Source organism: Bos taurus, chromosome 1, assembly GCF_002263795.3.
Source record: "Bos taurus isolate L1 Dominette 01449 registration number 42190680 breed Hereford chromosome 1, ARS-UCD2.0, whole genome shotgun sequence".
NCBI classification, from domain to species: Eukaryota; Metazoa; Chordata; class Mammalia; order Artiodactyla; family Bovidae; genus Bos; species Bos taurus.
Genome location: NC_037328.1, coordinates 149,317,875 through 149,344,607, shown reverse-complemented (window position 1 = coordinate 149,344,607; position 26,733 = coordinate 149,317,875). Strand labels below are relative to the sequence as shown.

Below are 26,733 nucleotides of genomic sequence, written 5' to 3'. Positions count from 1 at the left end.
CCTGATTGCTTTTTCTAGATTCTGTTCTAATCTGAAAATTTCAAATTACCTCAATTAAAAGCATCACTCTAAGATGCCCTCGACCTCTCAAATTCTATTTAAAACGGGGACTTATAGAAGACCAGAAGATAACGGACATCTCATCCCAGCCAGGCACTCTGGGATGCACCGCCCACAGGCGCAGCGTGAAAGGCTGGCAGGGAGCACAAGCCTGCCCTCCCCTCCCTCACCCCAGCCCCGTCCCGGGTTTCCTGGAGCGGCACACCTCTGGAGAATGGTAAGGGTTCTGACTGGCTCTTGGCCTCACCTGTATCCACCCAAAGGTGGTCAGATTTAGAAACTGACTACATGGCATTAAAACCTCCGCCACCACGCTGACCATTTCTGAGTGAAACATTTTCCCCACAAATACCTCACCTCAGGCTCCCAGCCAAACCGGCCTTAAAATATTTGTATTTCTCCCCTTTCAAGATTATTTTTCACTTACTTTATCCTAATGCTTGGTGTTTCATCTTATGTGCATTGTTAATTACACTTTGTATCAAATATACGTAACAGTACAGAGAATAACATTAACATAATCAATACCCATGTACCAGCTTAGCAAGACCTTAACATTTTGCCATATTTACTTCAGATCTTCTTGCCAGGTTTGTCACAGGTGACATCCATTGTGAACCATCTTTCCCAGCTCCAATCCATTGTCCTCCCTCCCTCCCCAGAGACAGCCACTCCATTGGTATTTTAACATGCCCGTGCACTTCAAAGTCACTGTTAATACATACTATGCATTAATTATGCATATGCATATCATTTTGCACATTTCAAAACATCACATAAATGGCATCATACCGTACAAATCATTCTGCAACTTGCTTTTTCACTCAACACTGCATTCATTTTAACTGCTGCACAGCATTCCATTGTATGAATATACCATAATTCATTTTATCCATTCCCTATAGATGGACTTTTAGGTGGTTTCCATTTCTTTACTCTTAACCATAACGCTCTAATGAAGGCTTGCACACATCTTCTCGGGTAGCCCAGAAGCGGGCAGGAGAGTACACGTCTTCACCTTGCCACACGGCTCTCCACAGTGACTGCACCGATTTACACATTTCTCCGGCCGAGTATGAAAGTTTCCTTTGTTCCACGTCCTCTTAAACACTTGGTGCTATGAGGTTTTAAAATGTTTGCCAATCTAATGGGTACGAAAGAGAGACTCACAGTTTTTAATCTGCATGTCCTGTAAGGATAATCATGTTTATTGACTATTTAGATCATTAATTTTTTTCAACTTTCACATTGCTGTTTGAGCCTATCATCACCTGTGCATGGTGATTAATCGTAGAGACTGTGCATCCACCTGGGTTCACACCCACCCAGTGAGTATCTGAGGACACTGCTTAACCGCCCGGGCCTCAGGTTCCTCATCAAGAAAGACCCAGCAGCACCTATCTCACAGGGCTGGGAGGCTTTTATGAGTTAATACAGGAAAAGCACTCAAAACAGTGCCAGGGAGGCTATATGCTTCACCCTCAGCTGCTCAGCCAGACTCCCATGACAGATCTACCAGCCCTCAGAGACGAGGGCTTCAACACCTCTCAACCCTGGTAACTCAGCTAAATGGCATGGGTCCTCCTAGGTCAAGGACACATCTGAATCGCTGGCAGTGTGTTCTTTTCTGAAGTCATATCATCTACTCACTTGATAAGGAGTTACGTGCACTGCAGGTTCAGGAAACATTATCCCTCCATTACTGAGCAAGTCATGTAAATAGTGAATGAGGTGGCAAACACCAGTAAAATCAGGGTGGCATCATGCTTCTGACATTAAACAAGCATCCAGCACATACTGGTGATTGCCTAACAAGGAAATGGTGCTGACCTGCCTCTACAGGAAACTGCTATGGTGTTGACCCACAAAGCTAGACCGTCAGCTGGGAGGTACAAGGATGGATGCACAACCCTACTCTTGATCTTGACCTTGACCTCACCAGGCTACCTGGCTTTGATGCACCTCCTTCAGAGCAGAGTTTCAGCAGGCTCCTACTTGAGTGTCTCGCATTTAACACTCACAAAAGAAGGCAGAACCCCTCATTTGCCTCTCAGCTCCAAGGGATCCCCTATGCAGAGGGGATGACCTTCGACCCACTCTGAAGTTTCAGATAGGCGCCTCGATTTTCACAAGAGGCTAGCCAAGTTGCCAGCCAAGCTATTCACCTTAAGAACATACAGAATGGCCTTTAAACAGCACAGGATATCTGCAAGTCTGGACCTAGCCAGAGGCAGTAACCTAAAGACATGTGCAGCCCATTTCTTGCCAGAACCAGTTGAGGACAGTGGTACTGATGGAAGACTGTGTCAAGCCCATCCATTCCTCTAGACTAGATAGCCTCGGTTATCCACGGCTTAAGCCATTTAAAAGCTGCATAACGTTAATACAGCGGTATTCTCCGAGGAGGTGATTTTTTATTTTCTTCTTTTTAAACTCTTGTATTTTCCAAATTTTCTACCATGAGAAAGTGTTCTGTTTATAATAAAAGAAAAACATAAATGTTATTTTTGAAAACTGTATACTTGGAATACACCATACTCCCCGCTCCCACCTCCCACACTTCAATGCAAGTACTCTCCCTGGAAAACAACTGACAGCAGACTCTCTGCTCTTATAAGAATCTTAATTTCAAAAACTATTGATGAAAACCAAAACTGCACTCTCAGGGTGTGTTTCTTTTACTCTGAACAGGAATGCTGCTGAGATTGTTCTCTACCCCATCACTCAGTTCATATTACTTGTAAATCATAGAAGAAATTTCTTCCGGAACCAAACATCAGGAAAACAGTTTCCCCTGAGAAACTGGTGTCCTCTTTCTTCATATATAGTGAGAATTCTATAACTTGCAAGGTATTCTCTTTTTATTTTGGGCAACAGAAAGGCAAGATGCAAATAGGAATTATAACTAATAACTAAGCAGGACCTTACGCCTACGCAGCTTTATTCTGAGGATCCCAGCCTCTAACGTGGTTTTTTAGTTTGTTTTTAGTATTTTTCTACTGAATGGATGTATTCCAGAAGGAATCCTGTAAGACACAGTTAAATTTAACAGTCTACACTGCTCAACATTCACACTTAATATTTAAGTTCTAAAAACTGTAAGCTGAGAGACAATAAAATCATGGGGGCGCTGTCAACAATCTTTCTCAACTAATAAATACTAGCTCACTTCAACATGAGGAACTAAGAATTAATTACAATTTCACTCCCATAGTTAAATCATTAAACTTTTCTTTTCTTTATGAAGGACATTTACTTAGTTTTAGTCATACTTATACAGAAGAAACAAATACAGCAAGAATTGTTCCAGAACTATACAGATTAGCTAAGAGCAAAAGAAGATAATATATTATAGGTGTTATAAACATAGATTATACATCATCAGGTAAGAGCTGTGTTTGAATCTTGGCATCACTACATCACAGCTTGAAAAAAAATGGAGCAGGGTAGAACGAAATTCACAATTACTAATGGTATGAGTTTATCCACACGTAAAATATGGAAAATAACATTATCTAACCTATTAAATACACCAAGTCGCTCAGTTGTGTCTGACTCTCTGTAACCCCATGGACTGTAGCCCGCCAGGCTCCTCTGTCCATAGGATTTCCCAGGTAAAAATACTGGAGTGGGTTGCCATTTCCTCTTCCAGGGGATCTTCCCAGCCCAGGGATTGAACCCACATCTCCTGCATTGGCAGGCGGATTCTTTACCACTGAGCCACCTGGGAAGCCCTATTAAATGTGCTGTTGAGAATTAAATAACCTACTTCAAGTGCTTAAAATAATGCAAAGCATATGCTATCCACTCTATTAAAAAAATCAGTTTCTGTCATTGCTGTTTTTATATATAAAACCTACAGAGCTCTCTTTAACCATTTAACTATTTCTGCCAAAGAACTACTGAAGGATTTTCTGGCATAACTGCAAACAGAAACATTTCTCAAATATAGGTATTTAGCATAACAGCTGAGTGATTAAGCACTCTAAGCAATTTACCTGAATTGTCCAGTACGAAGAAAACAAAGAGCTCGGTTACCATAAAGCAGGTGATTTTCAGGCCTTTAAAAAAAAATAGTGTTTCATCAGTGAAGAACATTACATTTAAAATAAGAACATAACACAGAAATCATAATGCAAGAAAAAATTTTCAAAATCTTCATATCTGTTTGGCATAGCAGAAATGAATATAGGATTTGGAGTCCTAACTGGCTAAGTCCTGGTTCCTTCACTTCCTGAAGGGCTTGTTCAAATCAACTCAACTTCTCTGTATTCAAAATGAAGACTAAAAGTTTTGCTTTTTCTGTTACGCTCTTGGGGCTGCTGAGAGGATCAAATGAGACATTAAAATCTAGCGAACTACAAGCATGTTGTCACTGAAGAGGACAGAACACTTCTATGTAAATCAGAACTGTACCACTTTGACAAAGGACATCTGTAAACTGCAACCGTAATTTAAACAGTGTGACTTCAAGCTTTGTCCCATTTGGTTTTATCTTATTCCACCTCTTATTTCCACCTCTTACTTCACCTATATTATCTCCACCTCTCCTAGAGCAGACAGGCAACCTTCCAAATGTGGTTTGCTACCTCGATTCACTCATTCCCTGTGGCGATGGGTACATCTGGAAAGAGTGCAGCTGTCTACAGCACACCCTCCTAAGGCTGCTACAGCATTAGGTGGCCCAGCAAAGATGTCAGTAAGAACCAAGTGAGGCACACGTGTAAGAATGCTACAAAATTCTAGCAGCTGGACAAATAGAAGATAAGGCAGAACACATGTACTCTCTCAACAATCCCAACTTTTATCCTTTAAAAGTTCCCTCATAGAAAGCACAAATCCCTGAATGGGTGACATCTAGTAACTAATTAGTTAACTAATTAGTAAAGAATTAGTAACTAATTCTTTCTTATCAGTCAATAATTTGGAAGGAATTAGAAGAAGGGAAAATGAGTCCAAGAAAAAACAGATGACCCTGTACTAGAAAGCTTGGGAACAAATTGGGGCAGGATAGAAGCAAATTCAAAATTTTGCCTAACAGGCTTAACTTATATAACTTAAGTTCATCTATTCAGTTCACCTCATGTTTCTTATACCTACGGGTGAGAAAACATTCTGCACAGCAAACTGAAGATACTCTCCAGTTCCTCATCTTGTGTTTCTTTCATACTGACTAGCATTCTAACGTGATCTGCCACATAGAAAGGGTCTCAATATTCCATTTTGCTCTTACCTACATTCAATGGCTCTGGTGTAATAGATAATAGCTATATCATATCTTTCTTTGGAAAACTCTTCATTTCCTTTCATTTTCATTAGTTCTCCTTGCTGAGAAATCAAAGTAAAAGAAGAGTCATCAATTACATTCAAAAAGAATCAGGAACCCAAAAACCTATGGAAAATGGTTCTGGGTTTTTATCTTAGAAGTCAAAAATAATCTGGGGGATTACTTATGTAGAAAACGAGAATTCAATACCCAGTATTTTGACATACACATTTAAAGAAGCCTGTCTCTAATGACTCAGGGCTAACTTTGTTAAAAAAGAATATTAAAAAGTAAACAAAACCACTACATTATGAATAATATGAACCATTAATCCCCTGTGTACCATATTTGGCAGGTCCACTCTTAAATATACATTATGCCTGCATAGCAGAAAAAAAAATAGATTTAAGGCAGAATTTTAATTTTAGGCTAGAAAATGTGATACTATTCAATAAACGTAAGAGCTTAAAAAATGTTGATTAGACTAACTGCCCCTCAAAAAATGAGGTGACAAAGTTAGCAAAGATGAAATAAAAACAAAACGCAGGAAAAAAGGGCATGAAATCAAATATGCTATAGCTATAACTAAAATTTCAACGGAAACATTCAAATTTTCAAAATAAACTATTATTTACTGGATTATATCATGAATGGAAAAATAATTTCCTAAATCCTTTTCTAAAAATTTGATTGTTAAAATCTTATTTTCTCTGGGTAAATTGTATGACATATGAATTACATGTCAATAAAACTGGTCCCAAAGAAAATCATACTCTCTCAATTAATTAAAAGCCTTTTAAATTAAATTTAAAAAAAAAATCAAGCTTCAATTTTCAATTAACTTTTAAAATCTTTAACATAAAATTCTGGGACTTCTCTGGTTGTCCAGAGGTTGGGAATCCGCCTCCCAAGGCAGGGGACACTGGTTAGTTCCTGGTCTGGGAAGATCCCGTGTACCTAGGGGCAACCAAGCCCACATGCCACAGCGGGTGAGCCTGCGCTCCAGAGCCCGTGAACCACAATGACCGAAGTCCACCCGCTGCAACCACTGAAACCTATACAGCCTGTTTGCTTTAGACAGGCACTGAAGCCTGTGGTTTGCAACGAGAAGCCTGCTCGCCACAACCACAGAAAGCCCAACCAGTGCAGCCTAAAATAAGTAAATTAAAATTAAAAAAATTTTAAAATTCTCATCAAGATGTCTTCCTCTTCCAAAACCAATTCTAATCAAAATTTACTAAAAACCTCTCTCAAATATGTTATCAAATTCTACAGTAGTCCTTCTTATATTCAGATGTGCTGTGTGCTCAGTTGTTCAGTCATGTCCGACTCTTCGCAACCCTGTGGACTGTAGCCTGCCAGGCTCCTCTGACCATGGGGATTCTCCAGGCAAGAATACTGAAGTGAGTTGTCATGCCCTCCTCCAGGGGATCTTCCAAACCCAGAGATCGAACCCACGTCTCCCATATTGCAGGCAGATTCTTTACCATCTGAGCCAATACTGAAATTTCCCCTGAATATTAATAAAAGTTCTAACAAACAAATCTCAAAATATACTTACAAATAATTATTTATTCTCACCTCTAGACACTCCGCACAACTTTGAGTTTTAAATTCTTCAAGCAAACTGCAGTTTTCTGTTACAACTTTAGTTATGTGATACTTGTCTAAATGTTATTTTTAGGAGAGAGTGAGAAAAAATGTATTAAAAAAATTGGTATTGTTAATGTTCTCACTCTTAGGCGAGGTATGTGAGTCTGTAAAGTTAAACAACTGATAAACTGTTTCAGAAAACATTGGATTCATTGCTTGCCATGAATCTAATTGACCTTATTTCTAGCTTATTATTACTCTAGTTCTAATTGTAGGTAACAGTGCTCTGTCCTAACACATTCCAATCAGGCCTCATAATTACTCAAGTCAATTTAATAACACTGAGCTACAGTGTACCCAGCACAAAGTTCAACTAAAATTTCTGAAAACAAAAGCCTGGGAAACTACTTTCTAAGATATATTTAATATAAAAAAATTTTTTTAACATCTTATTTCAACATTATAACTCTCAAGTCAAAATCAGACATTTTTTGAAACATTCTCATAAAAATGTAATAAACTAATTCAAACGCAGTAGGTAATAACCAACATTTATGTTAAAAGTTTACGAGACCTCATTTTCTATATTTTAAGTTGTTCTATAAAAAAGATTTTATTAATAAGTGGTAAATAATTTTATTGCAACAAAACTATAATTATGCCTCCAGCCAAACATATTCATTTCCAAGGCAAAGTAGTACCTAAAACTTAACACTGAAGAATTTTAGAAGATGATGGGGACAGAATAAGATTATAGAACAAAAACCTGAACTTTGGGATCAGAGAGACCTAACTTCTTATTTAGGTTCTACTACTTAACAGACGAAAGCAGTATCATTTAACCTCTCAAAGTTTACTCATTTCTAAAATAGGATCACAGCAGCTACCTTGCAGGGCTATTATAAAGAAAAGAGCACACAGAAAGTGTCAGAAACAAGTCCAACAACAGACGCCCAATACATGATACTGGTCGTCTAATTTCACCATAAAATCTAGCCTATAATTAAAGGCTTCCAAAACAACAAAGAGAACCACCTCTACTCATGTAATACAGCCCAGCATCTAATAAATATCAGGAAAACCTGTCTTCATATTTAAGCTTAATTTCTAACACCCAGGTCAAGAGTACAAAGTATGCCCTCTACTCAGCAGAAATGGCAAATAATCAGTCACCATCAACTGAAGAGTCAAGTACTTCCTGTTTCAAGATCCCTATAAAAACACTATGGTTTTTCCTGTGTTCATGTATGGATTTGAGAGTTGGACTGTGAAGAAAGCTGAGTGCCGAAGAATTGATGCTTTTGAACTGTGGTGTTGGAGAAGACTCTTGAGAGTCCCTTGGACTGCAAGGAGATCCAACCAGTCCATTCTGAAGGAGATCAGCCCTGGGATTTCTTTGGAGGGAATGATGCTGAAGCTGAAACTCCAGTACTTTGGCCACCCCATGTGAAGAGTTGACTCATTGGAAAAGACTCTGATGCTGGGAGGGATTGGGGGCAAGAGGAGAAGGGGACGACAGAGGATGAGATGGCTGGATGGCATCACTGACTCGATGGATGTGAGTCTGAGTGAACTACCGGAGTTGGTGTTGGACAGGGAGGCCTGGCGTGCTGCGATTCATGGGGTCGCAAAGAGTCGGATATGACTGAGCGACTGAACTGAACTGACTGATAAGAACACTGCTAACATTCAAATGCTTTAGAGAAAAATATTTCACAAGGTAAAAAATATATAAGGCAGTTTCATCATACCTCAAAGTAACAGATTCATCAGAAAAATGAAAATTATGGTCTTAGCTCAGTTACTTATTTCTCTTATGAATGAAAATACATGAACCCCAGTGTGGAGTCTTTCTTTGGTTATTATACATAATAACTCATAGCATCCACTTGGTAGGATGTTTAAAAAATATATAGTCACACAAATCATCAATATAGGAAATACAAAATAAAATTAACTACAGGGTTAAAGTTCTCTTATCCAGTCTTTTCTCTTATGCACAAGAGAAAAAAACATGTTTAAAAATCCTAAGATAAACACAAAATCACATAGCCATGCATTCTACTTTCCAAAATAATACCTTTATAAAACTAAGTCAAGTAACAATTTAAAGCATTTATACTTACATTCAGTAAAGAAAATACTTAACATACGCCAACAATTATCAACTGCTCCTAATTTAGATAAAATTGTTACATCGCCTGTGTATTTCACCCAATTCAAAGCTTCTTCCATTGCCAAGATTTTCTGTTTCAAAAAGAGGGGTGAAAATGTGATTTATGTATTAATTATAAGTTTACATGTGGCATTATAAATTTCTCTTATATAGCATTTCATATTCTTAATAAAAACTTGGAAAACATATTTTCATTACTCTGGCATGCAACCTAGAATAGCTAGACCCCAGCGCACAAGTTAACAGAGACCATAGACTCACATATGTTACATCTTCAGGGAACCTCAGGCCACCCTCAGAGCTCAAAATGCTGCTGCAGTGATTACAGAACAGGAAGCTGAGGTCTACAACCTGGCCAGAGGCTGCCCTGGGGAGCAGCAGAGTCCAATAACAAAGGTGAACGAGGGTTCTCAGGTCTCATCTACACTAGGACTTCCATCCTTACCTCAAAATTAAAGGTACAGATTAAGGTTCACAAAAGGTACTATGTATTTTAAATGGTCTTTGGCAGAGAGAAGAATAAGCATATATACAACAAGAGGAGTGCATGCCTGGACAAATAAGCGCTCAGTGCGATGACCTTCATCAAGGGTCAAGGGTTCACAGAAATGTTATCATACTTCTAATGTCTGAAAAGACTTCAGAAATAGTGGAGTTATCAGTGCTGGTGTCAGGCTTAAGGGAAACATGTATCTGTCAGAAATTCCCTGGCAGTCCAGTGGTTAGGACTCTGCAGCCTCACTGCTGAGGGCCCAGGTTCAATCCCTGGCCGAGCAACCAAGATCCCACAGAATGAGATTATCCAGTAATCATATACCGAAAAATGTCCACACCAGGGACCTAGTAATTTCATTTGGAAGAGAATATATGACAGATAAACAAAAGAGAAAAAACAATCAAATTGCAAAAAAAAAAAAAAAGCTATGGGGGGAAAAAATGAAAATGATACAAACCACCCAAATAAGGAGACTGCTTAAGCAAAATATAGAAATCCATACGACTAAATGCTACATATGAATAACTGCCACTTATTCACAGTGCTGGATTCTCATGTTGACACTTACATTCTCTATTTTATAGCCAATTCTCAATAAGCCTCCGATAAAGAATGTATCATTCTGCAAAACAAAAAAAAACATTTTTTTTTATCTGGCCAATTATACTTTAATTTTCTAGTGAATAAAAAAAATTCTACATTTTAGGAATACTACTGTATGTACAGGGCTTTCCAGGTGGCTCAGTAGTAGAGAATCCGCCTGCCAGGCAGGAGATCCCTGAGTCAGGTAGATCCCCTGGAGAAGGAAATGGCAACCCACTCCAGTATTCTTGCCTGGGAAATCCCATGGACGGAGGAGCCTGGTGGGCTCCTCCGTCCATGGGCTCGCAAAGAGTTGGACACAACTGAACAACTAAAAACCACCGTATGTACCAGTAGTCCACTTCCCAGAGCAGTATTATGCCCAACTGACCTCTTAAGGACCCTGAATCAAGTCAGAAACAGTCTTACACAGGGTTCTAATAATAAAATGATTAAGTGTAACTTTTAGATGTACTGATTTTAAAGTTCATTACACCTAAAAATCTTTTTATAAAATTCATTGGCTTATATAAATTATTGCAAAGGATTATCTATAGGAAATAAATATCAGAATGCCCTTTCTAAATTTAAGTTTGCAATCAGAATTTGCAAGAAAAACACTTGGCCCCATAACCAAATGAAGTAAGAAAAGTTATTAATGGCTTTCAAGGGAAAAAAAAACACAAAACCTTTCAGTGTAGTACACAGATAACTCCTCAAATCTGACATGATAAAGTTTATCCCAAAGAAAAAATATTTGTTGTGGTGGTGGTGACAATGACATGATTTTATGTTACAAAAAAGAATCTGTCACTTTTAGAACCTGTGACAAAGGTTTCTGTAAACCAGGAGCACACTTTCATTTGTGACAAATTCTAATTTCTATTCTTTAAAGAAATGGAGCCAGCCTAGTTCTCATCATGTCACTTCAGAACCATGAAAACAGCCATCTACCTAACCTCTGAAATACACAGCATGAACTCTTGCATAGCAGAATAAGCTCAGGTTGTGCTGTGCTGTGCTGTGCTGTGCTTAGTAGCTCAGTCATGTCTGACTCTTTGCAACCTTCATGAACTGCCTCTCGCCAGGCTTCCCTGTCCTTTGCTATTTCCCAGTTTGTTCAGACTCATGTCCATTGAATGAGTGATAACATCCAACTATCTCATCCTCTGTCGTCCCCTTCTCTTCTTGCCCTCAATCTTTTCCAGCATCAGGGTCTTTTCCAATGAGTCAGTTCTTTGCATCAGGTGGCCAAATACCAGAGCTTCAGCATTAGTCCTTTCAATGAATATTCAGGACTGATTTCCTTTAGGATGGACTGGTTGGATCTCCTTGCAGTCCCCAAAGGGACTTGCAAGAGTCTTCTCCAACACTACAGTTCAAAAGCATGAATTCTTCAGCACTCAGCTTTCTTTATGGTCCAACTCTGAGACATCCATACATGACTACTGGAAAAACCATAGCTTTGACTATAGGGACCTTTGTTGGCAAAGTAAACTCAGGTTAACCAAAACTAAAACCATTCCTGTTAGCCACTATAAATTAGTAGCATGGGCCTGATACCATATAAATATTTATATTCCTGAAATAGGGGGGTGGGATATACATTCTATATCTTACCACAACTTTCTTTGCCAAATCCACAATATCTTCCATCAGTTCAAGCTGCTGTAATTTCTTCAAACTTATCTCACAAGCATGAGAACCGCTTAAAGACAAATTTATTTTTTAAAAGATTATGTTTTCATATATAAAAATTCATTAAATTTTACACTTGACTATGTTATACCTCAATTTAAACTATTGGAATAAAAATTCTATTTCTTTCCTCTAGGTAATAACAAGCTATTTATTAAGTAGACAAAATATTACACCTTTTTCTTTCTTCTGTACTATAATGCTTGTATTTATAAACAAGTATGCTCTTCAATTTCATTAAATCACCAAGATTATTCATTCGTATCCAAATCCCAGTATTAACTTTTTCCACTCTATTAAACAAAAGTAGAGTTGAACAGTATATAAGAATGAGACATAAGCCTTCCATTGTACTTGGCATCCCTCAGTGGTAAGGCAACACGCTTACCACTGTTCATACAGAATGGTTTAACAGACAGTAACTCACCTGGTCCTTACACAGGAGTGCATCCGTGTTATTATAGAGCTCTGCTGACGTTGAAACAGAAGTGGCCAGAAGATGTGGACTTTAATGGCATCACAGTAATCTTGCAGGACAGAAATAGGTTGACTACACCACAGAGTGCAGATGTCAAATTCTTAATAAAAAAAAGTTTTAAATTAATATTTTGTGCCTTGTTTTGGAATGAATCAACACTGTTAAGGGAAAAGACAAAAATGGATATGGAAAGGTAAGAAATGAATGGATAAAATACCTGAATCTGTTGGATGTTAAGAATATCTAAATGTCAGCTAAAACTATTTAACAAAGGATTTTTTAATTTCTAGTGAAAAAGAACAGCAAAGAATAAATTCTCTTAAAGATATACGTCTATTATGTTGATGTGAACATATGAACATCCTGTAGAAGTTGTTTCAACAAAATTAAAATATCAATGTACTCACCTAAGTTTCCCTCAGTTTGGGCATAATCTTTATACTGTCTACCCTAAAAAGGAAAAGAATTCTTTTGATTTGTATCTAGTAAAATGCAGAAGTGCAGTTCTCCATTTCTTAAAACTTTATTTATTTACTTTTGGTTGCACTGGGTCTCCACTGCTGCACACATACTTTTCTCTAGTTGTGGTGCACGGGCTTTTCTTCGCAGTGGCCTCTCTGGCAGAGCACAGACTCTAGGGTGCCCAGGCTTCAGTAGCTGTGGCATGCGGGCTTAGCTGCCCCACAGCAGGTGAGATCTTCCTGGAACAGGGATCGAACCCATGTCCCCTGCACTGGCAAGCGGACTCTTAACCACTGGACCACCAGGGAAGTCCCCAGTTCTTGATGTAAGGGCAATCAGTACTAAACTAAAAACTTTCGGTACATTTACTTACACATTTTCAACACATCTTCAACCGATGTGTCTTTCAGCCTTTTCTCACAGGGCTTCCCCCAGTCTGTTTCTATGGGTCTCCCCTGAGAGCCTTGCTCACCTCCAGGCAGAAAACAAGCTTTCAGCAGCACTGCACATATCCCCTGGTGAGGCACTGCCTGCTCTCTTGTCTGAAACGACCCCTGCAGAAACTATATATACCTCCCTGTAAAATTTCAAGTAGCACAGGAAATCTTTAAGGTTCTCACAAGAAGAAAAACAATGTATAACTATGTTGTAGAGATGGACGGTAACTGGACTTACTGTGTTGATCTCACAATATATACGTATGTTGAATCATTATGTTGTACATCTGAAACTAATGTCATGTCAATTATATCTCAATTTAAAAAAAAACTTTAAGAAGACACTATATTAAAAATAAAAAGTTAAGGGAACTTCCCTGACAGTCCAGTGGTTAAGACTGTACATCCAATGCAGAGGTCATGTGTTCAATCCCTGGTCGGGGAACTAAGATCTGGCATGTGGTGCAATAAGGCCAAGAAAAAAAAAAAAAGTTAAGAAATCTACTTACCACTCCATCACAGTAAAGCTGAGTCACACGAACATAATCACTGGACATAAACTCAGGGGCAAAGATACAATCATCCACATAAGGGCAATCTTCTAACAAGGCATAATCTGCAAAATTTCCCTGGGGAAAATCGGCCATGGTACACCACCCTAAGGACACAACACAAACTCAAATCAACAATGAAATCATTTGAGATGATATGAGCAGTTTTCCTAGCTTCTGCGGTATGTTTGATAAATACTTGGAACTTATGCCTCCAGGAAGCAACTCTGATGAGAACACTGAGCTCTGGAAGAGTCTCACCCTCATTTGCTAGTCTCTGCCATGACTCTCTTCAACCATCAGTTTAATCTGTTTCTTTTCTTTAGGTTCAAAGAGTCACCATCTCTGAATTTAACTGTTTACATGTCTCCTTTAGATGGAAGATAATTAAGGGCAGCTTATTTCATCTTTGTATGCTCCTAGCATGTGCTAAGTCCTCAAACAATGAGTTCAATAAGTGAACAAAAAACATCTTTCCACCACTGCCCTTTAACTCCATTTGCTTTTACTGCATCTATGAAATACGCTATTTCATCATACACGAACTCTTGCCACATTCTCCACCTCCTGACTAGAACTAAATCTTGATCCACTGAAAGAATGGTTGCCTATCCAGACCGAACTGTGTGTTTCTGTCCTGGGCACAGGGGCAGAGCTGAAGTGGTACAGGGAGAGCGTGCCCACCTCTTAATTCCTACAGCCACATCCAGACCTTCCCAGCACTCACTGCTCCTTATTCTCTAAACTACTGCAACGCAGGTAAGCACTGCTAGACTGCAACAGTGGGCAAACCCCTCATGTTACCAACAACCACATTTTTAAAATAACTATTTCAATAGAGGGGCAGAGGGCTGGAGTTGCAGACTCAAGTTTTTTTTTTCCTGAAGCAAGTTCAGTCATAAAAAGGTATAGCTGTCAGAGAACTGGTACAAAACCTAACTATCACTGAAAAGAACTCAGTATTTTATTACTTCTAACTCTTCTCCAAAGAATGACTTTCCTCTTTGAGCATCACCAGCACCATTATTAACAGTGCTTTTTAATCTTTTCACTTCACCACTACTATCCCACTATTGTTAGGATAAACCAAGTTTCTTTTTTCCTAACCAAGACCACCATCAGCCCTTGGAAAATACATCTGTTTCTTTAATTAATCCTTTTCATGTTCCACTTGCTGTACAACCACCTCACAATATCAGAAGTGAAGAACAATAACCACCTTCATAGCAAACTGTTGGTACCATTTGTCACACGATGTGCCAAGCGTTTTGCGTGCACCACCTCATCAACACTCACAGCAACTCTCTGCAGGTACAAGTATCACCATCGTCACTGTACAGATGAAAACATTCACAGCAAAACTAATCCGCCCAAGATCACCAAGCTTGGGGGGAATCAAACCTAGGTCTTCGGACTCTATGGTCTCCTCTCAAACGCTGTATTTCACTAGGTTACGTTTCCTTGTCATGGATCGAGCTGCCTCCTGGCTGCTGCCGTGTTAAAGAACACCAGCAACTAGCTCACGGTGCTCTCCTCTCTCCTCCGGTCATCATTCCAGCCACACTAAGGTGGGCATGGACAGCCCTTCAGGACCCAACCATTGCAGTGCGACCACCTCCTCAACTAAAGTGCACCTTGCTGCCCTCCTCACCTAAGCTCTTCATTCACAAGGCCACATCTTGGATCACTGCCCAGGTCTAAACCAGTTTCTAAATCTGTAACTCTGATCAGCTCCTTGCTGACCCCAGCCAAGAGTCATCATGGCTCAGGTCTCCTCGGTCTCTTACCACAGATGTTTTTCACCTTCATCAAGAATGCTTTTTTTCGTCCCATTCAAATGCTCCATTCTCCTTCATTTTCAGTTTCCTAATGTTGGGCTTCCACTTCCACCAAGGAAACGCTTTAGTGAAGTTGTTACTGATCTTTTCCAGTAGACTGAATAACTACAATGTCTGGAACCTTCTGACTTGTTCTGGGTGACCAGTATTTCCCATTTAGAGAATTTAACTCCAAAAGCAAACAATGATTGAAAAAAATAAAAAGTCATTTTAGCACCCAAGGTATGGCACATGATATGGGACATATGCTATTCTGGGAAACACATACACGTTTAAACTCATTTTTCTTAACAAGTGTTTTTTGTATATAAATACAGAAAGAGCCAAGAACTGTCTGTCACCATCACGGCATCGGATGCAATTAATGTGCTCATGAGTGTCAGACTGAGCCACTGTGACACCATGCTGGTCACCCCCAGCCTGGCATAGCTCACCGATACCATGCCCTACACCCACCGCACCATAATTACGGCAATGGTGTTATTGTTATTTTCTATTCTGTTTTAACCAGAGAGGCAATGCGGCATAGTGGTTAACAGCATGGACTCTGGAACCAGACTGCCTGGGCTTGAATCCTGGCTCTCCCATTTCCTGAGTGTGTGATCTGGGATGAGTTACTTAACCTCTTGAGGTGTTTGTTTCCTATTTATTAAATGAGGACAGCAATACTACCTATTTGATTAACCAGTTAACATATGTCAAGTGCGTTTACTAGCACATGACGTATAGGAAATGCTATGAACATCAGCTATGACTAACATACTAGACGAGTATTTTTTAATCCACTATGTGGATGCCTCCAACTAAATGGTCTCCCTTAATAGCTACGTCCAAAAGCACTTTTCAGCTTACAACTTACTTGACGCTGTGGACCACTTCCTCCTCCTCAGAACTCTTCATCTGGACTCCAAAGACCATCTTCTCCTGGTCCTCCTCCTATTCTTCTGGCTGCTCTTCCTCAGTCTCCATGGGCGCTTCTTCTCCATTCCCCGCCACCCAAAGGTCAACTGTCTCTTCTTCTCATGCTTACTCTCTCCACACCCATGGCTTACAATAGCGCTTTCTGAACTTTCATTATGTGCATAGCTTCACCACAAGTTTTGCCATTTCCACAAGTCACATGTACTTTATTTTCTTAGTATTTCTTTTTTACTGGGCTCACTTGGCCTAAGTGGTAGCACCCGTGTTATTATAAGTTGGAAGTACAGCTTATGTTTTTCAGACATATTAGCATATATTCCTATTAAAAATTTTTTTATCTATGTACTGCTGTAAATGGTCTCATAACCCACTATTTTAGCAAACCATGACTAAAAATGCAGTTAAGACTCTCAAATCTCTCCACGCTGGGTTATAACTCATACACTTCTAGACTCTCCCTGTCAACCGCTACTGGATCTTAACCAAGACATCCCACAAGCCTCTCAGATTCAGTGAGTTCAAAATCAAACATCCTTTTCCTCAAGAACAAATGAAACCAAGTTCTTTCCTCTTTCTGTATGTTACCGGTAAACTGCTCTACATGCCACCTGGTTACCCAAATCTGGAGGTCAATCTAGACTCCCCAGTCTCCTTCAACATTCATAACCAAAGTGACCACAGAGTCCTGTCATTTCAACTCCTCTAGGAAACCCAAATTAGCACACGTACAACTCTTCGTGCCCAGGGCCACTGCCCTGGCTGAGGCTTCATCTCTTCTCTGAACTACTTGAACAAGCAGCCTCCTAACTGGTGACTTACCTTCGATCTTGGCATCCCCTAAAACTCTGATCATAAAATTTTACACTTAACTCTAACTTCTCTTTATCTTCAGAATAAAGACCAAACTCCCTACTACAGCACAGAAGTGGTTCTGTTTTGTGGTTCTGTTCCTGCATTTCTCTAGTCACTCCACGACATAATGCAGAAGCCAGTCCCACCCAGCTGCCTGTCATTTCTAAACAAACCTCATCTGCAACCAGAATGCCTACCAGTCCTTATTACTCGATTCCAGGAAGCATTTCCTGAACTTCTCACTACCACCAAGTTTATTTTTACACCTCTTCTCTGAGCATCCTGCTCCCAACATTTTGACAGCAATGTTCACAGTTTGGTCATTCACAATTTCTCTCTGTAGGTTCACTATGGGTCCAAACGGTACACTGTGCCCTACACACCTTTATTCTCTATCTCACTGTTTTCCAAAGTTTTAATTCACACACCCCAAAGTAGAAAGCTTTGCCAAATCCACCTGCCAACTGTGCTGTTACCTATTTAATATTTTGATTTAGAATAACTCAACTTTCAACTTAGATATAAACTTGTTTTAATAGAAAATTTGTTATCACCAAGAAATCTTACAGAACTTTTTCCTGATACAAACTAAAATGAACATACTACAAAAATTTAATACAAGTGTAAAGGACTTCTGATCCCATCAGTTATGATGAACCAATGGGGCATTTCATGACTGCAAAACAAAGTGGATGCTAAATTTTTTTTAATATTACTGAGCTCACAGAAATAGGGAACATTTAAAGTCACTTTTCCCCCCAAAGCAACAAACCTCTATCTAGAAACTAAACCTCACAGTCAAGATGACAAGAACAACATGGGACATGGAGCCGTGGGCCAGGAGCAAAGTGAGAGACTAAAAGGGGGTCCCACGGACAGCTCCCAGCCAACGCTGACACAAGCCCTATCAGAAGGAAAGTATCTCAACTCAGACTCTGAGAATTCCCAGAGAGAAAGAGCAATCAAGGAAGAGTTCATAACTGAAAATCTCCAAGCACAGGAGGTGACAACCCACCATGAGGGAGATAACAGAAAAAACAAGCAATAAATTTAGATCCCTAAGGACATCAGACATGGGGGTCGCCAGTCTATAGAAGATCTACAGATTCAAAAAAAAAAAAAAATGAGCAAGCAACAGGAGACTGGGTATAGCTAAAAAGAATGGAGTGATACTTTTAAAAATTAAAAGTATAATTGTTAAAAATAAATAAAACAGATGGATTGACGAGATGATTAGGCACCGTCAAGAAAACTGATAAAAAAGAACATGTGCCTGATTAAATTATCCAGCATTTTAAGTTCTGCCAAAGACACAAGTTAAAAATATAAAAGATGAAAAATAAGTGATTTGGAAACACATACATACATACATATATCCACTTAAATCTTGGGAAGGAGAAAGTAGATAAAATCAAAGAGAAAATGTTTAAATAATACATGGCTCAGAATCTTCTAGACTTCATGAAAGACAGTATTTTGAATCAAGAAACACATGTATCCAAAATAGGATAAAAAAAAGTAATCGCTATCTAGACTCAGATGTAAAGGTGTAATCCCAAAGACAGAAAATTCAATGCAGCGAGATGAAAAGTATTTTCTTCAAATCACCATAAATAAAACTGGTAGCAGACTTTGCAAGTAGAATAACATCTTTACACATGAACAGAAAGCAAAGCATCAACCTAAGAACTGTATACCTATCAAAATTCTCTCTCAAGAACAAGGGTAAAATAAAACTAATTTCAGATTAAAAAAAAAGAGTTGACCACCAAGAGACTTGAACTAACTTCTAAAAATACCAATTAAAAATCATAAACTATCTGACTGTATTTTTTAAAAAATCTAGTAATACATTCTTAAGAGACACCTAAAATCTAAGGACATAAAAAAAGGACAGGAAAATGAAGAAAAAAGGTTAATCCATGTAAACTACCACCAAAAGAAAGGCGGGACAGACAAAACAGACCCTAAAAGACAAAAAAACAAAATTAGGCATAGGAAGAACCACAACATAAGAGAAAAGCATCAACCCACTAGGAAAACAATGCTTAGCTTGCAAGTATCAGATAAAATAGTCTCAAAATACATATAAGAAAAACTGATAGAACTACAGAGTCTGTAAGAAGGTAACAGTGGAAGATTGAAACGCATTTCTCTCATGCTAGGTCAAACAAATGAAAATTAATATAGACAACCGGAAACACAATTTTTAAGTTTGATCTAACAGATACATAACTAGAGAGATATAAATTCTTCACAAGTACACACAGAAGAATTATAATTCCCTATGTACAAAGCCATGAAGAAGGACAAACAAATGTTTTAAGAAAAATACACACTACATTCCCTGACAACACAACTAAGAAATGAACAAAAAGGAAAATGAAGAAATATTTGGAAATTTTAAAACACATATTTTAAAGAAAACTCTCAAAGATGTAAGTCAAAGAAATCAAAATAGAAATTTTAATTTTGTTTAAATTTAAAACTTAATCAAAGTGGCATAAATTAAACCATATTATGTAAAGCAAAAATGAACTTTGAAGAATTACATAGCTTTACATGCTCATAGTAGAAAACCGGAATGGCTGAAAAGTAGTAAGCTAATCATGCAGTTTAGGTTAGAAAATAATAAAATCAAAGAAAATCTTCTTTATCAACAGTTTAGAAAAACCTTTGTTATTTTTATCAATTAAAAATAAAGTGTGCCTCTGGTGAAGATTGTATCAATAAATATTTGCATGCTCAAAATAAATAAATAAACTAAAAGAAGGAAAAGGAAGGAAATCATAAAGGAGAAAAAGACTAAAAATATAATAGAACAAAATATTAATAGACCAAAAATTCATCCTCTGCCAAGATTAATAAGATAGATAAACTTTTGGCAAAATTAATGAAAAAAGTCACAAATAACATCCAATATGAGAAAGGGAAGATAACTACAAATAAACGATTAAAATGGGAATTAAGACAGTACCCTGAACCTGATGAAAATAAATTTGTTGAAAAAAATTTCTAAAATTTATCACACTGTAAATCAACTATATTCCAACAAAAAGTTAATTTAAAAAATAAATAAAATTTACAAAACTCACTAAAAGCTGAAAAGCTGAAGTCTTATTACTATTCAATTGCTAATTACTACTAACCTATCTATAATTTACAATCCTTCCACACAAAAAATTAGATCCAAACGATCTCACAGGTAAATGCCACCAAGCTTTTAAGAAACAAATTACTCCAATCCAAACTGTCCAGAGAAGAGAAAAAAAATGAATCACTGTACCTGGCATAAAGCAGTGTAACCTGAACACCAAAACCAGACAAGATAGTCAAGAAAAAAAATGACAGGTGATTTCATTCATCAACAGATGCAAAAATCTAAATAAAATACTAGCAAACTTCATCCAGTTCACAAAAAGACAACCCATCAAAGTCAACTTACATCTATCTTAAGAACAAATGTAAGAGAGAATTAAGAATTTTTAAATATATAAATTGGAACCACTACACTTAGTGTATTAAAGGAGAAAATCCACAAGATACTGTCAACAGACGCAGAGAAGCATGTGACAAAATAGGCAAATGACGACTTCCCTAACTTAGTAAAGACTGTCTACAGAAACTCATAACAAACATTTTTAAGGGGAAAACATTCTTTTTGAAATCAAGAACAAACATGTATGCTCACTATAAATCACTTCTAATAACCATAATCACATCCATCAAACATAGATCTAGAAGTGTGCCAGCATAATAAGCCAAGAAAAAAAAAATTAAGGAAAATTGGAAAGGAAAGGAGAACCAAAAGTGTCACTATTTGCAAGTGATATAATTATCCACATAGAAAACCCAAAAGAATTATAGAAAATATATCAGAATAAGTGTTTATCAAGTGAATGACTAAAGTTCAGTGTAAAAAAATCCATAAATTTCTATTAACAAACAGGAAACAGAATCTAAAAAGCATCATTTGTAACAGCAACAAAACTCCTAGAAACATCAGAATCAACATTTAAAAACTGTTAGATCTGTAAGGAAAAATTCACAAAACTGTATCAAAGTCATTAGAAACCTAAATAAATGGAAATACATACCTCAAAATCTTAAAGATTTCAAATCTCTCCAAACTGATTTTAATCATTCCAATTCATTCCTGAAAAGCTTCTTCTGCCATATGACAAGATTCTTACAAAAACAGCTAAGACTCAAGTGCCCCCCAAACATCAAGATGTCAGGTAAAACTACAGCATTAATAATCATGACAGTGTGCTATCAACAGATAGACAGGTGGACAAGTGGTACAGAAAGGAGAATCAGAAACAGATCCATGCATATAGAAACTAAACATGTAAAAAAAGGTGGTTCAGCAGATCACTGGTGAACAGAGAGCCAATTCAATACATGGTATGTGGTCAACTGTAGCCACATGGAGGGAAAAATGAGTGTGGATCATTAACTCACACCATATACAAAAATCAGTACCAGATGGATTACCAACTTAAATGTGAAAGGCATCATTTAAAAATTTTTAAAGAGAAACACAGGAGAATGTCTTGATGATCCCAGGGCATTGTAAATTTCCGATTAGATTACCTTGAAATTAAGAACTTCTGTTCACCAAAACACACCATAAAGTGCAAAAAGACCACGAACTGGAATAAGATATTTACAATGTATATTCCTAATAAACGATTACTGTTACCTGTTACAGTTTTAAAAGAGAACCCAACAGAAAAGTGGGTGAGAGATATGACCAGGTATTTGTGTGTGTGTCTGTGTGTGAACGATCAATTTCCTTTTTGTGAATAAAAGGGAGATAGATGGTTCACAGACAAAGGAAAAGATGTTCAAAGTCATTAACAATCAATAAATGCACATTAAAACCACAATGCACATTTCATATCCATTTGGCAAATATTAAGAAGTTTGACAAGTAACAAGTGTTGCAAAGGATATAGATCAACTGTAAATCTTAACACAATGCTAATCAAAGTATATAAATTGACAAAATAGCTCACCAAAGCATAAGCTGGTACAACCACTTCAGAAAACAATTTGGTGTCATTTTATAGTTGAACCATATATTCATACCCCACAGTCCAGCAATTCCACTTCTAGTAAATAGCTTACCACAGTGGTATTTCAACATTCTTTTTACTGATGAACCACAATAAATGCTATTAAAGATTACACTCATACTTTAAATGACATCTAAAAAATTTCAGTCCTAAGTTTAATTGCTAGAGTATCACAGTGACATTTTAAAATAACACTGACATATCACTGGTTTAAAATGTTGTAATTATTACAGCATCGAGTTCATCAAAAGGTAACTAGTATATATGCTGATGTGTTTGTGTGTGTGCACTCTAAGTCACTTCAGTTGTGTCCCACTCTTTGTGACCCTATGGACGGTAGCCCACCAGGCTCCTGTGTCCACGGGATTCTCCAGGCAAGAATACTGGAGTAGGTTGCCATGCCCTCCCCCAGAGGATATTCCCTGCCCAGGGCTTGAACCTGCGTCTCTTACACCCCCAGCATTAGAAGACAGATTCTTCACCACTACCATCACCTGGGAAACCCTACATAATGCTGATAATTAAACATAAAAGTTACACTTTATTGGAAACGCAGCTCTTGAGGAGATGGAAAGTGTCTGCATTAAAAGAAGTGTTTCCTAACACTATAGCTGCATGTATTTTAAATTATCCTTTTGTTCCATGGAGAGTTTTTCAATTGGGACGTTACCCTGATAAGATTCCATGCAAGTAAGTGGTATGCCTTCCTAATTTAAGGCAGAAATGCTACTCTGAAGGGGGAGGTGGGCAAGTAGAGCCAAGAGGAAGTTTCTATCACAGGCTTCAGGCATTACCAATTTTAGGAAAGGATACACGTGGAATTTAGTATCTACAAATTGATTCATTAATATCACTTGTGCCCAAATACCCCTCAGAAAATTTTTATTACTTCCCTGGAAGGCATATATCCCAGTGTGAAAAGCAGACAAATTCTTGCAACTGTGTACCAGAAGAAATATATAAGAATCTTCAAAATAGCAAAACCTAGAAACAACCAAAATGTTCATCAACAGAAGAGTACATACACTGTGTTATATTCTCCAACAGAATATTACACAGCCATGAAAATTAATGAGATGTCTATCTGAATATCAGTGACTCTCAAAAACATAACACTGAGTGAAATAAGCCAGCCCAACAAACTGTAAAATTCAAAAACAATAGAAACCATACAATACACTGTTGAGGGATATACACATATTTGATAAAATTATTTTTAAAATACAAGGAATGACACACAATTCAATAGAAGTCACCCTGGGGATGGTAACATTCAAAATCGGTCATTTTGATTCTTGGATTGAGTGGTGGGTTGAGAGGCGTTCATTTTATTGCCTTGCTTCACAACTTGTATATATGTTACACATATTTTGAAAGCATTAAGTATAAGTAGTACATTAAAGAGGAAAAAAGATTTTTTAAAACCCATTCATCATATGCAAAAAATAATTAAATCACCTCACCTGCCACTAGAGAGGTACATCTAACATACCATGGAAATCTTTATCTTACATCAACCATAGGAAGTACATTAGGTACAAAATAAATGTTCACTGCAATTAGTTTTATGAGAACCGAATGAGATAAAAGATTGAGTCAGCTCTGAGAGAGGAACCCATAGGCTTTACACAGGGCTAGAGCAGAAGCCAAGGCGGCTGTAGGCAAATTCAGCTGCAAGTTAAAGTTATAAGGAAGCTGGTCAGTAAAGAGGAGGCAAAAATGTAAGTCAGGTAACATAAAGGGTTTAGCAATAGTGTGAGGAAATGGGTGTCTTCACTCAGTACCACTCAGAGTGATGAGTTAGTGTAAGCACTTTGAGAGCTTCTGTGATATTTGGTTACATTGAAGATGCATACATCCTACTATGCAGCAAAACCCACTATTAGGTGTATTTTCTCAAGAAATTTCCAAACGTGCACAAAGCAGACAAATACAAGGATGTTCAAAGCAGGACTGTTTTTAGAGTCAAAAACCTTCAGAGTCCATCGGTAGGAAAACGGATTAGTAAACGGATCAGTAAATTATGGTATATTCATACAATGGAATTCTATATCAGCAATTAAAATGAACCAAACACAATTATCCAATTTATTCACATGTAAATCTGAAAATGGGATGCTGATCGAAAAAAGCAAGTTGCAAAAAGACACATATTGTTTAATACCATTAAAGTTTAAAATACACACTAAAAAACAACACTATATATTGTTAATGGATTCACCGTGATCAAAGTATAAAATATGCAAGGAAATATACACAAACCTAAACACGGTGACTACCGCTAGGAAAAGAGAGGCGGGAATGAGAGCACCTCCATATTTTGCAATTTTAGTTCTTTAAACTAAAAAGAGGATCTGAAGTAAATTCGGCAAAATAATTACATCTGTAAATCTCAGTCATGAACTGGTTAGATCCCACTCTGTATTCTACGTCTGAAACCTTCCAGAAATTGAAAAGAAACAAAATGCCAGAAAATGAGGCAAGAGTAAGAAAACTGAGCAAATGAACAGGGAGAAACAGAGACCAAAAACGCAGCCCTTGAGCGCAGAGCACGAACCTTTGACAACCAAGAGGAGCAGCTGGGTTTCTAATATGTTTGAAGTTTCCTTCCCTGTGAAGCCTTGTAATAAATCCCATATCCCTTAGGATAAAACGCAAATTTCCTGCAATACAAAATGTACCTAACCAGAGCTGTAATTATGAGGAAATTGCTCCCAAAGGAGGATTGAAACCTGTAAGCTGTCTACCTTGTTTCTATCGCCAGGACCCTGGGCAGAAACCAAAAGAGGTCATTTATGTGAACGCCACAAAACACTTATGTGAACCGTTAAGTACCATCAAGAACGCCTAGGATTGGCTAGAACGTATTTGCCCAGCTGTCGCGTATACATATATTTTTTGGAAGGAGTCTGCCATCGAAGATCTTTGGACATCTTAGGAGGCCTCTAAAAATGGTACGCCACACGGGTACCAAACAACATTCACCTACGCCTTAGGTCCATTTTTGGCCTCTGGTCCCTTATTCCGTCCCCAGAACAGGCTGTTCCGACAGGCCACACTGGACATCCTAAACACTACGGAGCCGCTAGCCGGACCCCCCGGCTGTCCCCGCCTCTTCCCATTAGCGATGGGAGATAGGGGAGAGGATGCTTCGAAGAAGCGCAGCGAGCACAGCGTTCAAGTCTCCCTCCCCCGACCCCCTCCCCGCACTCGGCAGCCATTCTCTCGAAAACAGGTGGCGCATTTGTAAAGAACGCAAAACACGGGGGAGGGGGGCGTGCAACAACGTTCACCAACACTCTCGAACGAAAACTCGCACCCCGGCGACCACGCACTCACTAGGACCCAGGCGCGCGGGGACACGAGAGGACGCACCCCCGCGCGGGCGCTGCTGCAAGGGGGTCGGTCACGACTGCAGGCGGCGCGGCCACGCGCGCGGGGAGGGTTGGGGGGGGGGCGAGCACCCCAAGAGAGGGGCTGTGACACCAAGGCGGAGGGGGCACCCACACAGCCGGGGCGTCCACGCCCGGGCCGGGAAGAATCGACACCGACACAAAGGGGCCGCGAGGGCAGACATCTCGCGTGTCCACGCGCGCTCGGGCCGTCGGACCCCCACAAGGCTAGCGGGGGTGTCACCCACGCACCGACGGCGACGAGGGCGCGTGGGCGGCCTGGGGACGCGCACACACACAAGGGCTTCTCCCACCTTCGCACAGGAGCCCCGAAGGACCCCCACTTGCAGAACAGGGAAATCAGACAAAAAAGACACACCTACTGGGGCCGACGACAGCGGCCACACACACATACACACACCCCGAACCGGCACCATCCACCCCTCATACACACACTACAGGCACCACAGCCAACGACGCGGGGCGACGCGCACACACCCACACTCACCACACACCCCCGGCGGGGGTGTGGAGGGCCTCTCGCCCCGGCCATCTCGGCTGCTGCGCGACAAGCTGACACATCCGGCAGCCCCGCCGCGCGCCAGGTGTGCACTCACCGGGGCTCGCAGCCCGCGAGCCTCGGACGCGGGCAGCCGCAGCCGCCGCCTCCACAGGCTCTCCACGTCAGCCGCCGGGCGGGCGGGTGGGCGCTAGCGGCCGGGCGGCGGCAGTGGGGCGGGGAACGTGCGTCACGTGAGCCGCAACGCACATGCGCCGTCGCGCACGCCCCGCCCCGCCCCCCGCTGCGAGCCCCGCGATTTCCCGCTCGCCCCCGCGCTCTCGAGCTGCT

The 26,733-nt window shown here is 39.3% G+C and overlaps 1 protein-coding gene across 13 annotated transcripts in view; it reads right to left on the bottom strand.

Annotated features, from left to right (window-relative positions):
* TTC3 (tetratricopeptide repeat domain 3) overlaps nucleotides 1–26,569 on the bottom strand; it is a 119,783-nt gene extending 93,214 nt beyond the window's left edge. The window contains exons 1-10 of one of the 13 annotated variants that reach the window (XM_005202056.5): nucleotides 26,392–26,569; nucleotides 13,758–13,906; nucleotides 12,757–12,799; nucleotides 12,299–12,449; nucleotides 11,794–11,881; nucleotides 10,160–10,213; nucleotides 9,046–9,166; nucleotides 6,908–6,993; nucleotides 5,294–5,388; nucleotides 4,059–4,121 (exon numbers count right to left, since the gene is read on the bottom strand). In XM_005202056.5, the coding sequence (XP_005202113.1) occupies nucleotides 4,059–4,121; nucleotides 5,294–5,388; nucleotides 6,908–6,993; nucleotides 9,046–9,166; nucleotides 10,160–10,213; nucleotides 11,794–11,881; nucleotides 12,299–12,449; nucleotides 12,757–12,799; nucleotides 13,758–13,895 (839 nt within the window). In that variant the 5' untranslated portion in view covers nucleotides 13,896–13,906; nucleotides 26,392–26,569. 13 annotated transcript variants of the gene reach the window in all.
* Between the last annotated feature and the right edge of the window lie 164 nt (nucleotides 26,570–26,733).